Source organism: Megascapheus bottae, chromosome 22 (assembly GCF_031878675.1).
Source record: "Megascapheus bottae isolate mThoBot1 chromosome 22, mThoBot2.hap1, whole genome shotgun sequence".
Lineage (NCBI taxonomy): Eukaryota > Metazoa > Chordata > Mammalia > Rodentia > Geomyidae > Megascapheus > Megascapheus bottae.
The window spans coordinates 11873933-11889841 of record NC_143530.1 but is presented as its reverse complement, the minus strand read 5'-3'; the positions used below and the strand labels follow the sequence as shown (position 1 = coordinate 11889841).

Here is a 15909-nt window from a genome sequence, read left to right as displayed (position 1 = left end):
GGCGCGCGCTCCTCCTCTGCGCCCTCCGCGCCCCGCTAATCCCGGCTCAGCTGCCTCCTCCGCCCTCCACCCCGCCCCGGGGACGCTGGCCTGCGGGTCTCCAGACTTGGAGGGGGAAAAGAAAGAAAAGAAAGAAGAGAGAAAGCTCCAGTACAGCCCCAGTCCCCAGACCAGCGCACACAAGAACCCCCAAAACCAATCCAAGTGCCAGGGGCCCCCACCAGCTTCGGTCAGGAGGCTGAGATCTGGGGGGGGGGGGGAAGGTCCTTCCCATGCTCAGCTCCGGTGAAACACACACAGCTGCAAGTGGAGAAGCGGCTCCAGTGGTTGCTCGCCAACCTGGATTGAACAACAACAACAGCAATCTCAAGGATAGCACTGGGGCCCTGAGTTCAAGCTCCAGGTCTGGCACACACAATTAGCTCTCAGATTTCAGTCAGGATGTGCAGAAGCTCTAGTACTTTTTCATCCGGCTGCTTGATTCCAGACCTCCAGACAAACAGGCTCCGGGTTTAGGATTACGCCTCAGAGAGGTTAAGAACCCTGCCTGAAGACACACAGCTGGGCTCGGGGCCGCGGAACCATGGCGGAGGCATCTATTTGCTTTCATTTGCCTGGTGTTCTTTCTGGTAGCTGGTGTGGACTGAGGGGGAGACAGGAGAAGTTGTCCCCGTGGGGGAGCCAGACCTTGATACCCCTGGGGTGGGCTCTCATCACTGTGTCCCCAGCCCAGGGGCCTCTCCCATCGCTGGGCCTCAGCCCCCCTTCTGCAGTGGGGAGCCTGAGAGTCAGGGTATGGTGGGGACTGAGGAGGAAGCAGGGACTCTGGCTTCGCTGGGATGTGGGAGGGACAAAAGTGGTGAGTTTTGGGTGCTGGGTGCTGAGTGTTGAGTGCTAGGGCCATGGTGGCTGGTCACAGAATTCTCGGGAGAATCGTAGCTGGCCTCTGCTGGGCCTCCCCACATGACCCCCTGTGAGGAGCTTTTCTGCACAGGAGACCTCTCCTCCCCGTGCAGTCTCCTCCTGCCACTGCATCCTCTCCACCTAAGACAGTCATAGCCTCAGTTTACCCAGCGAGGCCTGGGACAGGACATATTAGGATGACCCACTGAGGGCCAGGCCCTTTTCCAGATACTGTGTCCAGCAGCGGGCAGAGGGGCTAAAGGCCCTGGGCTCCTCTGGACACCAAACCACCAGGAGGGAGATGAAGGCAGAGGAGGACACAGCGTCCAGGAGGTGAGTGGGGGAGTCGGGAGGGGAGGGAAGGACTCCCCTCTATCATCTAGCAGAAGAGGACTCCAGGCAGCTGGGACAGCAAGTGCAAAGGCCCTCAAGCAGGAGTGTGGTTGATGACCATTGCGAGGGAGGCAGAGTGGGTGAGGGGATAGTCACAGAAAGATGAGGGAGGTAACAGGGTAAAGTGGGGGACCGGAAGCAAGGGGTTCAGCTGACAGGGGATTTTGCTGGGGAGCTGGTTTTGGGCAGTGATATAACAAGGTTGTATGGCTCCCCTGGCATGGGTGTGGAGAGTGGATCCAGGACCCCTGGAGGCCGGGGGAGGAGGCTGCTGTGGCCCTGGCATGGTGGGAGAATGAGGAAGGCTCGGATGTGGGGCTGTGCAGTTCAAAGCATGTGGCTGAGGGCAGCAAACACAGCGGAGGGGACCTGGGAGGAGGGGCAGGCGGGAGGAGGGGGGGGAGACTGGACTTGCAAGTGTGAAAGGGACGCCTGTTATGGCCACAGCTAAGCCACCACCACACACCAGGGCTGCCTGGCACATGCCTGTAATCCCAGCCACAAAGGAAGCATAAATAGCAGGATCTCCACACAAACCTGAGCTGGGACCCTCCCCTCCTCACCCCTAACGACACTGGCAGAGGGTCTAGGCTGTCAGAGCCATCCAGGGAGCAGAATGACACCCACCACCCTGCATCTCTGCCATGTGATTGGACCTGGCCTTATGCAGGGATGGAGGCTCTGGACCTGCTAGGCCCAGGTTGGGGATGGAGGTGAGAGAAGCTGTGATACTCAAAGTCACCACCAGGTGGCAGCATGAGTCCACTGACTAAGGCGCCTCCCCCCTCCCCCTTCCAGCAGAGAGGGGTGGGGAAGGGGAGGGAGTGAGGATGCCAAGGGGCTGGGACACCACCAGGTAGGAAGGGATCCTGTGAGCTTGGGTTCCCTGACATCTGGGGTGGCAGAAGGGCACCAGGTCCCACCGTCCCTGACTCACCTGCCAGGTAACACACATCATCCGACGATATTAATAACGTCTCATTCCTAAAGACCAGGCCCTGGATTCTCAAGTAGGTGGGGGTAGACACCAGCCTTGAGTGAAAAAGCTAGAGGACAGGGCACAGGCCCTGAGTTCAAGTCACAGCCCTAGTACACACAGGAATCCATCTTTTTCATGTTCAGCTACTATAGGACAGAGGCAGGGTTAGGAAAGCGGAGGCTGAGAGCAAAGGCTTGGCCGCTAAGGACTTTGCTGTGCGCTCTGGACATCAGCAGGCGGCTTTGCTGACCCGCGGCCTCCACGGCCTCCGCAGCCCAGTCTGACCCATCCACGGCAAGCGCAACCCTGCCCAGATTATAGGAAGTCTTGAGGACACACAGCCAGGCCTCTGGACATTAATGAAATGTAACTCACTTGTCCATGACCGACCATCCACAGACCCCGGCTAGATCTTGAGGTCTTCGGACCCCCAGCTCTTGCCCACCCTCCTGTCTGCAGGGTGCATTGTTTTCTCTTCGATTTGCATCAACAAATCTGTTCCTACTGGTTTCTGTCCAGCCTGGAATTCTTTCCCCAGCCAGATAAAGATCTTTCTGCTTCCCAGATCTGGTAACTTGAATCTAGTGACGCAACTGCTAGGTTTATTACCGAAAGAGAAAAGGGCGCTGCCTCAGTTTCCTTTGGTTTAGCATAAATCTTAGGTACATTTTTGGGGGGGCCAGTATCAGGGCTTGAACTCAGGGCCTCATTCATATGCTCGCTCTCTTTGTCTCTCTCCGTCTGTCTCTCTCCGTCTGTCTGTCTGTCTGTCTGTCTGTCTGTCTGTCTGTCTCTCTCTCTCTCTCTCTCTCTGTGTCTCTTTCTCTGTCTCTGTTTTTCTATAGCTGGTACTCTACCATGCTTCCTTCCAGCATTTTGCTGGTTCATTGGAGATAAGGGTCTCTTGAACTTTTCTCCCTGGGCTGACTTGACTTTGAACTACGATCCTCAGATTTCAGCTTTCAGAGTAGTTAGAATGTCAGGCATGAGCCACCGGCTCATCCTGAACTGATTAAAAAAACTACCTTTAGGGTACTGAGTCACATTTCTTGAATCAGATAGTATTCTGAGACCCAGTCACAGGGCACTTGGGCTCCGCCCTTGATAAAGAAGACCTGAGCACCTGGGTGTTTTGTCCACCCACGGCTGTCCACGCCCTCCCCACCACCAGAAACTGCTCCACCTGGGCGGTGTCTGCACCCCTTCCCACAGTCCTCCACCACACCTTGCCATGACCTGGTTGGGATTTCCTGCCACCCACCCCAGGCCTCTGTGGAAGCACTTGTTCCTGTCTTCTTAGGAAAGGCTCCTCTGGGACAAAAATGTTCCCCCCATAGGGAGCTCAGCTATGGCTGACCCCACCTTCCACTGCCCATTGTGGCCCATCTGCTCAGTCATTAGCGGTGAAGTCCATGCTGCAGCAAGTTGTTGTCAGGGACAGTTGGGGCGGGGAGGGGGGGAGAACTGGAAACTGTTAGCCCAGAGGCTAGCCTCGAGCCTCCTTGCTAGATTACAGAGATGGAGTAAAGGAACAGAGAGAGATGGGCAGTCATGGTGGTGGAATGTGGGGAGCCAGCTGTGGTTTGGGGGTGATTTGTTCTCTGTGTGATGGGCTGAGGTGACCCAGACGCAGTGCCAGGCTTTCCAGCTATTGGGACCACTGTCCTGGGAAAGGATAGTGGGGTCCCAGCTGGATATTGAGCCTTTAGTTTCCAGAACAGTGATAATAAAACCTCTTTTCTTTATAATGTTTCTCAGTTTCATGTATTTTGTTACAGTAATGGAGGCAGCCATTCCTGAAACTATCCTGGCACATTCAGACATGTGATTGTGTGTGTGTGTGTGTGTGTGTGTGTGTGTGTGTGTGTGTGTGTGTGTGTTAGTTCTGGGGCTCAAACTCAGGACCTAGGCACTGTTTCTGAGCATTTTTTTAAAAAATATTTTTATTGTAATTAATAAAAGGGTTACATGATATTTGCCAGATAGAAGGTGCATTAATTCACATACATTGATACCCTTTCACATGTCTTGGTCCCCATTACCTTCCCCCCCACCCCCCCACCCATGAGCATTTTTTTTTTTTTAGCAAGGTTTATTTTATTTATTTATTTTTGCCAGTCCTGAGTTTGGGATCAGGGCCTGAGCGTTGTCCTTGGGTTTTCTTAAGGCTAGAGCTCTACTACTTGAGCCACAGCACCATTTCTGGCTTTTTTCTATGTATGTGGTACTGAGGAATCGAACCTGGGTCTTCGTGAATGCTGGGCAAGCACTCTACCACTAAGCCAAATTCCCAGCCTTTCTGAGCATTTTTATTCAAGGCCAGTGTTGTATCACTTGAGCTACAGCTCTACTTCCAGTGTTTTGGTGGTTGGTTGGAGGTAAGAATCTTACACACTTTCCTGCCCAGGTGGTTTGTCCAGGCTGGATCCATCTCAGCCTCCTGAGTAGCTAGGATTGCAGGAGTAAACCACGGGTGGGCACCCAGCCATGAATGAATAATTGAGATGCATGAGTCAGAGTTGGTTTTGATCAGTTGAAAACAGACCTGATTATTATCATGTCCCTCCCCTAAATGTGGTACACGTCACACACCTGTGGGGAGTTTTTGTTTTTGTTTTTTAACTTTTATATGGAGCCAGGCACCAGCGGGTGGCTCACGCCTGTAATCCTAGCTTCTTCTAAGGGCCATGGTTTGAAGCCAGCTCTGGAGGAAAAGTCCATGAGACTTTTTTTTTTTTTTGTGGGTCCTGGGGCTTGAATTCAGAGGCTGGGCTGTCCCTGAGTTTTTCTATGTTCAAGACTAGCTCTGTGCCACTTGAACCACAGTGTTGTTTCTGGTTTTCTGGTAGTTAATTGGAGATAAGGGTGTCATGGACTTAACTGTCAGGGCTGCTTTGAACCGCGATCCTCAGATCTCAGCTTCCTGAGTAGTTAGTATTACAGGTGTGAGCCACAGACAGCACGCTTGATATAAAGTTATTATTCTTTCTTTCTTCCTTTCTTTCTTTCTTTCTTTCTTTCTTTCTTTCTTTCTTTCTTTCTTTCTTTCTTTCTTTTTGTGTGTCATGGGGCTTGAACTTGGTCTGGGCGCTGACCCTGAGCTCTTTAGCTCAAGGCTACTGCCCTACCCTTGAGCCAAGCCCCACTTCCCTATTTCTAGAGGTTAATTGGAGGTAAGAGTCTCAGGTCCTTTTCTGCTAGGGCTAGCATTGAACCTTGGTCCTCAGATAGCCTCCTGAGTAGCTAGGATTACAGGCGTGAGCCAGTGAGCTTGGCTTTGATATAAAATTCTTATGCGACCACCTCTACCTTTTTCCTTACACTTTCTGGTTTCCTGGTCTTGGCTTGAAAGATTTTCCAGAGTTAAAATCCTATTTTTCTGAGTGTTGTTTACATCGGTGTGTTCAAGCTGCCTGAGTTTATGTACAGTGTACAGTGAGATAGGGTGGGGGGCCAGCTGGGTCAGAAGAACTTGTAAAAGAAGCATCTTCTTTTCACCTGTCTATAACCCTGACTTAGCATGTCAGATCTATAATGAAGTTGCTTTCCTTTGGTGCCAGTCTTGGGGCTTGAACTCAGGGCCTGTGTGCTCTCCCTGAGTTTTTCTTTTCTTTTTCAGGGCTGTGAAGTTGGTTTTCTGTCCCATTGACTGCTTCATCATTTTCTAGATCATTCTTGGAAAAAACACTGGCAGGAGTCAGAGTTTTGGAAAAGTCTATATCTCCTCACTGTCTGCAGCAGACAACCCAGACGGCCGTAGGCCCTTGGAAAGACCCTGTCTGCAGGCAGTCTGCCTGTGCTGGGGGGGTGGGGAGTTAGGGGGGGCGAGAGACCGGGTGCCCTTCTTCCTCCAGCCTTCAGCCTGGCCCTGCCTTCTGCCCTCAGACTGATCTCATTACAGCTCAGTCCGGTGCACAGCCCTCCCATCCCCCATGTTTCTAATCCTCACTGGCCCATTTCCTTTCTCCCATCTTGTTTCCCCCTCCCCCCACTAAGCCAGGCCATCCTCTGAGCCCCCAGAGCGAAGGCACAGGTTGGACCCAGGACTCCTTTACCTTCCACCTCTCCCGAGGTGGCCTTCCCACCAGGTCAGAGAGTGGCCCTGTCTTTTGCCACTGGGCCAGGAGATGGGGACTTGGCCTTCGTTGCTCTGCTTCTAGAACAGGATCCTAGCTTCAACCTCATGTCATATAGACAGACACACAACAACCCCCCCCTTGAGTGGCTCTGCCCCGCTCTGTCCTGCCCCTCCCTGACTGCTGCTTCCTCTCTGTCTGTGGCTTCTGTCCTTGACCTCTACCCTGTGGTGATACCAGGTTTTGTGAGGCCAAGGGCAGGCACCTCACCCTTGATGGTTTGGTGGGCTCCGCCTGAGACCCCAGCTCTAGCATCCTTTCCCAGCACATCCTCCATGCTTGTTTGCTTGTCCCCCCCCATTTTTTTTTTTTTTGCTGTTGGGGCGTGCCCTCATGCTTGGGCACTGTCCCTAAGCTCTTTGGTTCAAAGCTAGTGCTCTACCACTTGAGCCACCGCTCCATTTCTGGTGGTTAAACTGAGAATCTCACAGACTTTTCTGCCTTGGCTGGCTTTGGACCTTGATTCTCAGATCTCAGCCTCTTGAGTAGCTAATAGGTGTGAACTACTGCTGCCCAGGCCCCACGGATTCTTGGCAAACCATTCTATGGTTTGGGGTTTAAATGTTTGTCTGTCCATCCATCCCAAGGCCAGCTGTGAGGGCAGGAGGGGTGGGGAAGGCACCCATCTCCTCTGGATGGCACGAGGAGGTGGTGGCATGCTAACGTCTGACTGGTAGCTGGGAATATGGCTTAGTGGTACAGTGCTTATCTACCATGCATGAAGCCCTGAGTTTGATTCCTCAGTACTACATAAGCAGAAAAAGCCAGAAGAGGTGCTGTGGCTCAAGTGATCGAGTGCTAGCCTTGAGCAAACGAAGCTCAGGCTCTGAGTTCAAGCCCCAGGAGTGGTTTAAAAAAAAAAAGTAATGGTGTGCCAGTGGCTCATGCCTACCCACCCGGGAGGCTGAGATTTAAAGATTGCAGTATGAAGCCAATCTGGGCAAGAGAACCCCCGAGACTCATCTCCAACTAACCTCCAAAAAACTGGAAGTGGAAGTGGTAGCATCACTCAAGGGGTTGAACACTAGCCTTGAGTGAAAAAGCGAAGGACAGAGCCCAGAACTGGAGTTCAAGCCCCACACCAGCATTCAAAAGAAAAGCCAGGAGAGATGACTGGGCACTTTATTTCCAGCATGTGACCTCGCTGCACTCCCTGGATGTCCCAGAGGCCCCACCCAAACCCGGCCTTAGGGCATTAGCAGGGTTAGTGCATTAAGCCCAGGGCTGGCTACCTCTCAGATGGGGTACCACAGTTCAAGGGTTCACATTTAGTCACCAGAGACCTAACAGGCACTGGAGGGTGACAGGAGACTTGTGTGGTTGAGGGAGGCCACGTGACCACGATGGCCTAAGAATACATTTCATGAGCTGTCCACTAACCTAGTACCTGACTGCAGACCAGTGAGACTTCAGAGCTAGTAGCCATGCATCTGATTAGTTCCCACAATGGTGGTCATTCAGGCAGTTGCTAAGTCCACAGGGCTTCTTCTGAGGGAAACTGTGGCCAGAGTCCCTCTGAGAGAAGATCTGGTAACATTTCATAAGCATCCCCTCTAGAAAGCCTCTGGCAAGCTTTCCCCAAAGGACCCTACAGTGATGCCTCGGCTGGCTTGTAGGGTAAGAAATGTTCTCAGATTTGGGGGAGATGGCTAGATACCACGAGGACTTCTCTGTTGGGAAGGCCCAGGAAAGGTGGGCGGTATTGGGGCTTCTCTATCCCAGCAAACACACCACTTCAGAGCAAGGCAGTTTTATTACTGGAGGCGATGTGCTCTGCCGGTTAAAGCTGGGTCAGAGGAACTGTTTTTGGCTTAGAGCAGGCCTGGCCAAACTCTGGCTCTTTGGTCAGATCTGGCTGCTCATCTATCTGTTCTTGTTTCTGCTTGTAATTTTTGTCATACTGAAAATGGAACCTAGGCTCTTATACATACTAGGCAAAGTGCTTTACTACAGAGCCACGTTCTTAGCTTTCTCTTCTTTAAAGATAACTTGTACTTATTGAATAATTTATTGAATTGAATTACTACTTATTGAATTATTATTTGTTGTATCATATACACATAGAAGAATTGGGGGGGTCAGAGGTAGGGCTTGAATTCAGGGCTTGGGTGCTGTCGCTGAGCTGCTTCACTCAAATCTAGTGCTCTACCACTTTAGGGCATAATGCCACTTTCAGTTTCCTGGTGGCTAATTGGAGAGAAGAGTCTTAGGGATTTTCCTTCCTGGGCTGGCTTTGAACTATGCTCCTCAGATCTCAGTCTCCTGATTAGCTAGGATTCTAGGTGTGAGTCACCAGTACCCAAAGACACCCAGTAAAACCTTGGAAGGTAAAATGCATACGGTTGAAAGCAGCTCCTCCTCTTCCCATCCCCCATCTATCCAGCTTCCCTCTATTCATGGCAATGTTTATTGTCTAATTCAAGATGGATGAACAGATCATTTTCCCAGGGTCTGTCTAGGGTTTGAACCAGTACTTTCACCTGACTCTAGGTGGCGCTCTCGGCCAGGTTGCTACTGAAAACAGGGCCACAAGAAGAGCTGGGAGGCGGGGCTGGTAGCCTTTCAGGCTTGGGGAGACACCTGGGAATCTTTAATCCTCAGGAGGAAATTCACACAGTTCCATCGGGTGACTAGGCAAAGGCTACACCGGTGTCACCACTGCTCTAAGACAGGCTCTTCGTAGCCCCTTCCTTCCCCTTCTCCCCTTGCCCACCATTCCCCTGGGTCTGCCCTCACTTGCTCTTGCTCTTGCCTCACTGGAATCATATGCACTATTTTGGGTCTGTTCTTTCCATCCAGCACAGTACTTTCTATGATGTATCCTTGCTGCCTGTGTCAGATTGTTCCTTCTTACAGCTGTACTGAGTGTGTGTGTGTGGGGGGGGGCGTATTCATGGGCGTGCCAGTGTCAAGTGCTATCCCTTTAGATTTTTCTCACAAGACCAACACCCTACCATTTGATCCATAGCTCTACTTCTGGCTTTTTGGTGGTTAATTGGAGATAAGAGTTATCTTTTCTTTCTGGACTGGTTTTGAACCACGATCCTCAGATCTCAGCCTCCAGAGTAGCTAGGATTACAGCTGTGAGCCACTGACACCCAGTGGCTTTTAACTTTTGATTTTCTTCCCTCCCTTCCTCCCTTCTCCCCCTCCCTCCCCCTCCTTCCCCCTTCCCTCCCTCTTCCTCCTCCTCCTCCTCCTTTTCCTCCTCCTCTTCTTCTTCTTCTTCCTGATCTTGGAGCTTGAACATTGGGCCTGAGCTCTATCCCTGAGCTTCTTTTACTCAAGTGGACCACTTGAGCCACAATGCCACTTTGGCTTTTTCTGAGTGCTTATTGGAGATAAGAGTCTAACAGACTTACTGGGTGTGGTCGCTCACGCCTATAATCCTAGCTACTCAGGAGGCTGAGATTGGAGGATCATGGTTCAAAGCCAGCCCAGGCGCTACGAAGCCAGGAGAGTCTTACCTGAAGAGCTCAGGGACAACATCCTTGCCGAGAGAGAGAGAGAGAGAGGAGAGAGAGAGGAGAGAGAGAGGAGAGAGAGAGGAGAGAGAGAGAGAGAGAGAGAGAGAGAGAGAGAGAGAGAGAGAGAGAGAGGGAGGGAGGGAGGGAGGGAGGGAGGGAGGGAGGGAGGGAGGGAGGGAGGGAGGGAGAGACTGGGGAAGGAAGGAAGAAGAGGAGGGGGAGGGGAAGGAGGAGAAGGAAGTGCTAGGGCCCAGGATTTCTTCAAGACTGGGTACTGTGCTGCCTGTTCCTAACCACGAGGCAGGTCTTTCCCAGCCACCTCACCTGCCAGATCAGAACAGGAGGCGGAGCCCCCAAGGCCACAGTCCTTAGACTCCACTTTCACAGTCCAACTGGGAGGAGGCAGTGTACCCCCCAATCGTAGCCGGGAGAGAACTGTCTCCTGACTTCTAGCCCATCTGCCCTTCTTCATCTGGCTCCAGGCTCAAGAGGCCTGCTTCTCCTTTTCCTTTCACCCCAGCACTCCTTCCCTCTACCCTTCACCCCTGCTTGGGATTCTCCACCACTACATCATGGAAGGTCCAGGTCCCTTCCGATGCCTCCCAGGAGGGTATCTGGTTTGAAAAAATGAGAGACAAAAACCAAAGGGAACAAGACATTCAGGAAACCAGGAAAGATGGCTAGGAGTTTTATCTAGTGGTAGAGTGCTTGCCTACCAACTATGAAGACTGGGATTCAATTTCTTGGTACCACATAGCTCAAGTGGTAGAACTCTAGCATTGAGAAAACCCAAAAACAGTGCTCAGGCCCTGAGTTCAAGCCCCAGGACTAGCAAGAAAATAATAAAGAAACAAAAGAAAAAATAGGAAAGAAGTTTGTCTGTCAAAAAGCTTTTCCTGGGCTAGGAGTGTAGTGGTAGAGTGCTCGCCTAGCATGCACGAAGCTCTAGGTTCGACTCCCAGGTACAACCTACGTAAAAAAGCCAGAAGTAGTGCTTAGCTCAGGTGGCAGTGTTTGCCTTGAGAAAGCTCAAGGATGGTGCCCAGGCCTTAGTTCAACTCCAGGACTGACAACAAATACGTAACACGTTTCCTGCCTCATGTTGGTGGCTCATGCCTATAATCGTATTCAAGAAGCTGAGAGCAGCCCAACAGGAAGAAAGTCACGAGACTCATCTCCCATAGCTACGTAGAGAAAGCTGTGGCTCAAGTGGTAGAGCACTATAGCCTTGGGCACAGAGGCTCAGAGACAGCACCCAGGCCCTGAGTTCAAGCCCCCTAAGTGGGGAAAAAGCTTTTCCTTCTCTATGTGCTGATACTTGGGCTCAAACTCAGGTCTTCTTCCTGTCACTTTGTTTTTCCACTCAAGGTTGGTTGCTCTGTCACTCAAGGCACAGCTCTACTTCTGGCTTTTTGGTGGTTAACTGGAGGTGAGTCTTAGACGTTAGTGACCTGGCTGGCTTCAAATCGTATTCCTCAGATCTCTGCCTCTTGAATAGCTAGAATTATAGGTGTGAGCCGCCAGTACCAGAGCCATTTTGCAGTTGGATTTCCCCAGTCAAGTTGCTGGTGGCTCACTTGGAAAGAACATGGAGAAACTAAGTCAGGCTGCAAGGACAGCTAGAAAACTGTGGTTCTGCCCTCCCAATGTCAAAGAAAGTGACAGGAGCAGAGAGCAATAAGTAAGTCTACCCTGGAAAGAGGAGTGTTGATTCAGCATCTACTACGTGGCACACAGGCCTCTCCTGGTGAGGATGATGGGAACCAGTTTATCATGTTCAGGACACTGTCCAAATTGGCCTTTCTCATAGTTTTCCAACCCAAATGCTTTCCCTGAAGACTAGTTGAGCAGAAGAACCAAGAACTGTGAGAACCCACTTTTTATAAAAATTTATTTAAGGAACACAAAAAATGCATCTGATTTTTAAAAACCCCTTTAAAATTCAGCATCTGCTGCCTCTCCACGTGCTGCAGTCTACGAGGTGGCTCGAAGGAATCTTCTGGTTTCCACAAGGACTGAGTACCAACCCCCAAACAAGAATACATGGGGACTTTTTTCTTGGTCTGACATCTTATTGTCATCTGCCTGGAGCCACGTGCCCATCTCCCTGGGGAGTGCAGCCTGGGGGACACACGGGGAGATGGCTGGGGTCGTTTGAGTTGTGGAACAGGTTTCCTGTTTGTGACCTGGAACGCTGCCTGGCCTCGCAAGGCTTCACTTCCACTCGAGGCCTTGCGATGACCACGCTCCAGCCAACAGAGCTGCAGATGCTGGACAGGTGAGCCAGAAAGCAAAACCAGCTCTTGCTCATCTTACTTCTTAGGTGATACTGGGATTTGGGATGAAAATGACTAAAAAGTAAATAAGTGGTGGGGCTTTAGTTAAAACGTCACGATTTCATCCCATTTGCTCCACAGAGAAGCAAAAATTGACATGGAGGGAAATGACTTTTGGTTCCCCTAACAATGAAGGTACTTGGTTCAAACCTACAGACAGGAGCTCATCTGAACCGGGACTGCCTGTGTTCCTCAGGACTCAAGACAGTGAAATAACCACAGGCTTCGACTGTGGGGAGAAAATGCCATGCTTAATTTCATTGCCCACAGACGTGAAGTCAGCATGCACACGCTCAGGATTTGCCCCGATTCAGGCAGGAGGGGTGTGTGGGGAGCTGCCCCTCCACTGGTCCAGCTCTCGGGCACCATGGTGCCACCAGTGCTGAGGATGAAATATCGGCCATCAAGCCTGCGATGCAAGGGTAACTACTTACAAAAGCTACTCAACAGTGAAAGGTGAAAAGAACATGGCACGATAGAGGAGTGTGAAGTTCCACAAACCAGCATACAGAAATAAGCCAGTGACTGAGCCAACAAAACAAGCCAGACCAAAGAACGCTGCATCCACTCTAAATGGATATGTAAGTAAACACACGCTGGGCTGGAGAAACTGAGAACATGCTCACCTCTCAACAGCAGGCTTAGAATGGAAGGTGGCTACGAGTGGCAACGCCAGCAGACATGTCGGGTACTATTGTCATTTCCTCACAGCGACAATGAGGGAAAGCACAATTCTAGTTTACTCTCTCCATGTTTCAGCACTTCAAGACTTCACCTACGGGAAAGCCACCCCCTTCACGTTGCTCAAGGGTGTTTTAGGAAGAACAGCATGATGGCCCCAGGGAATGGCTGCATGTGTCAGAAAGCCACCCTCCCAAGCTGGCTGGCTGGCAAGCAGCGAAGTCAGCAGACATGCGGCCTGGGAGGTTCCAGAAGCTTCCAGCTCTCCAGAGCTCCCAGTCTTCCATCCACCATGGGTTCTGAGTGGGCACTCACAGCCCCCACCCCACTTGTAGGAAAGGAGAGATTCATTAAGGGTTTTTATTTATTATTATTTTTTTTAGGATTCTGCGGTGCTATTAAAGTTTGAGTGTAAAATCTAACAGCCCCAGATTGCTAGAATTACCCCAGAGGCTGCTGCATTGGAAACTGAAATGCGCTGGATTAACGCTGTTGGCTCTCCCTCTTTGCTCCAACAGCCCTTTCTGTTCTGTTCCACGTGGAGTGGTCCCATGCCACCCTCTCCATGAACCCACCGGCGGCAGCAGGGCGGTGGTGTTGGGGAAGCTACTGTTTTTGCCATTTGCTTCCAGAATCACATAGACTATAACAAACGTTACACTAAGACAGTTCAGTCCTGAGGGGTGACAGCCCAGCGGAGGGCGAGTTTGTCAGGACTCTCCTCCCTCCGGGCCGTGGCGTCATACATGGCCTTCAGCTTTCTCTTCGTCCATCACTTGGCTGTCTGTCTCTTTCTCATTGGGAACTCCTGCCAAAGTCTTGTTCACTGCTTTACTGGCCTCTTCCTGAGAAAGAAAGAAGAAACCAAGATGGTTAGGGGAAATGACAAACTCCACACTTTTCTAGACAGCTCTCCCCAGATCCCCCATTCTTGGGGCTTGAACCCAGGGCCTGAGCACTGTCCTAGGGATTTCTGAAGGCTAGAGCTCTACGACTTGATCCACAGTACCACTTCTGACTTTTCTATGTACGTGGTCCTGAGGAACTGAACCTTGCTTGGCCTTCGTGCATGTGAGGTAGGCATTCTACCACTAGGCCAAGCTCCCAGCCCTCTAGACAGCTTTAATGGGGGCCAAGGCATGACACCTGGACTTGCCATGGTGACTTTCTGTGGGCTGCGTAGCTGGGCAGGTCAGGGAGGTTAGGGTGGAAGCCTTCCTTTCCTTGACTTAAAATGAGAAGGCAGCTGCTGAGTAAGCTGGCATGCCCCTGGCGGCGAGAGTGGAGGGCACAAGGGAGGCCGGGCTGGCTCCTGAAGGACCTTCCAAATCCTGCTAGAAGTCTGGATCCAAGCCTGTGGCTCGTGCCTCTGGAAGCAAGCTGGCCTGAGATTACAGAGTGGAAATCATTTTCCAATTTCTGTGTCTTCCAGGCTAGCCACCCAAACCTGTCTAGTCTAATCAATCTTCTTGGAACCAAAGCCAAAGCAGCCAGCTTAGCTGTCCGCTGCATGACGCCCGGTGGACTCTGCACACACCTTCGCATCTTGCTCCGCAAACTTCTTAAACATGTTGGCGTATATCCTGCGGTCCCGCTCGTTGTGCTCCTTCGCCTTTTTCTGGCACATAGAAATTTGTAGTCTTGCAGCCTTATTCTGAGGATTTACTTCCAGCACTTTCTCAAAGTCGCCCTTGGCTGATTCAAACTCGTTCATGAGCAGCTGGGCTTCGCCTCGTCTGTATAAGCCTTTCTCGTTGGCACTGTCTAGTCCAAGGGCCTGCAGACAGAGTATATTTGGAAAGGATGAATGGAACTTTTCTTAGGACTTGAGTAAGAAATTCAGTAAATAACTTCCCAAAGCACCCTTAAGTGAGGTTCAAGATAACCATATCCTTTTTGATCAGCACTCAAATTAGCTTCTGTGCTGGTTATTAGCTCACACCTGTAATAGTAGCTATTTGAGTGGCTACCCAGGTATAGATTCAAGACTTCCTTCTCAAGGAACTAGCTAGCTACACAGAAGGCTGAGAATGGAAGGCTCCTGGATCCAGGCCAGCCTAGGCAGAAAACATTGAGTCGCGATTTCAGTGGGAGAAGCTGAACCTGGTGACAAATTCCTGTCATCTCAGATATGGTAGAAAGTGGAAAATAGAAGGATCAAGGTTTAAGTATGCACTCAGCAGAAAGTAAGACGCTATCTCGTTATGATAAAAGGTCAGAGACACAGTACTGAGCTAGAAGGCCTGCTGAGTTCATACCTTAATACTGAAAGGGTATGTTCCTGTATCCAGGACGCTTTCTAGAATGCTCTTTTACGATTTAGATATGAAGTGTCATCCTACAGGCTCTTACACTGAAGGCCTGGTCCCAGCGGGTATATGTACTAGAGTGGAGGGCACCAACTACATCAAAGGCCACACACCAGGGCATTCCCACTGAACTCATCTTTGGAAGGGAGGCCTGGCTGGAGGAGGCAGGTGACTGGAGATGTGCCTTTGAAGGGATTATTTTGTCCCTGGACCCTCCCTTTCCACCCCTGCTTCCTGGCCGTTGTAAGGTGAGCAGCTTTCCTCTGCTGTAACCTCCTATGAAAGCCCACAGCAATGGAGCCAACTGAACAGACTAAAACTTTTAGTACTAGAGTCAAGAACACCTTTCCTCCTCCCCATTATCATAGGATAGTTCATGTAACTTACTCAAAGCCTGGAAATAATAATATCAATGTAAAAATGGCGAGGGCTTCTTAATGTTCTCTGGGCATTCTTAATGCTCTAAGTTATACACATGTATTCAGTATGGCTGTAATAAAAAGTCCCTGTATATGATTTTATATAAAACTTAAGTTGGGCGTCAAAAACTTAAGTTGGCCGTCAATGGCTTATGCCTATAACTATATTACTCAGGAGGCTGAGATCTGAGGATTGCAGTCCAAAGCCAGTCTGAGCAGGAAAGTCCTGAGACTCTTATCTTCAATAAACTACCCACAAAAGGCCGGAATTCTAGCTGTGGCTCAA

The 15909-nt window shown here is 50.7% G+C and overlaps 1 protein-coding gene across 1 annotated transcript in view; it reads right to left on the bottom strand.

Annotated features, from left to right (window-relative positions):
- Window positions 1-13241: 13241 nt before the first annotated feature.
- Fkbp5 (FKBP prolyl isomerase 5) overlaps window positions 13242-15909 on the bottom strand; it is an 84811-nt gene continuing 82143 nt past the window's right edge. Inside the window, exons 10-11 of the mRNA XM_090355811.1 lie at window positions 14433-14672; window positions 13242-13740 (exon numbers count right to left, since the gene is read on the bottom strand). Coding sequence (XP_090211937.1) covers window positions 13636-13740; window positions 14433-14672 — 345 coding nt within the window. The 3' untranslated portion in view covers window positions 13242-13635. The remainder of the gene's footprint in view (window positions 13741-14432; window positions 14673-15909) is intronic.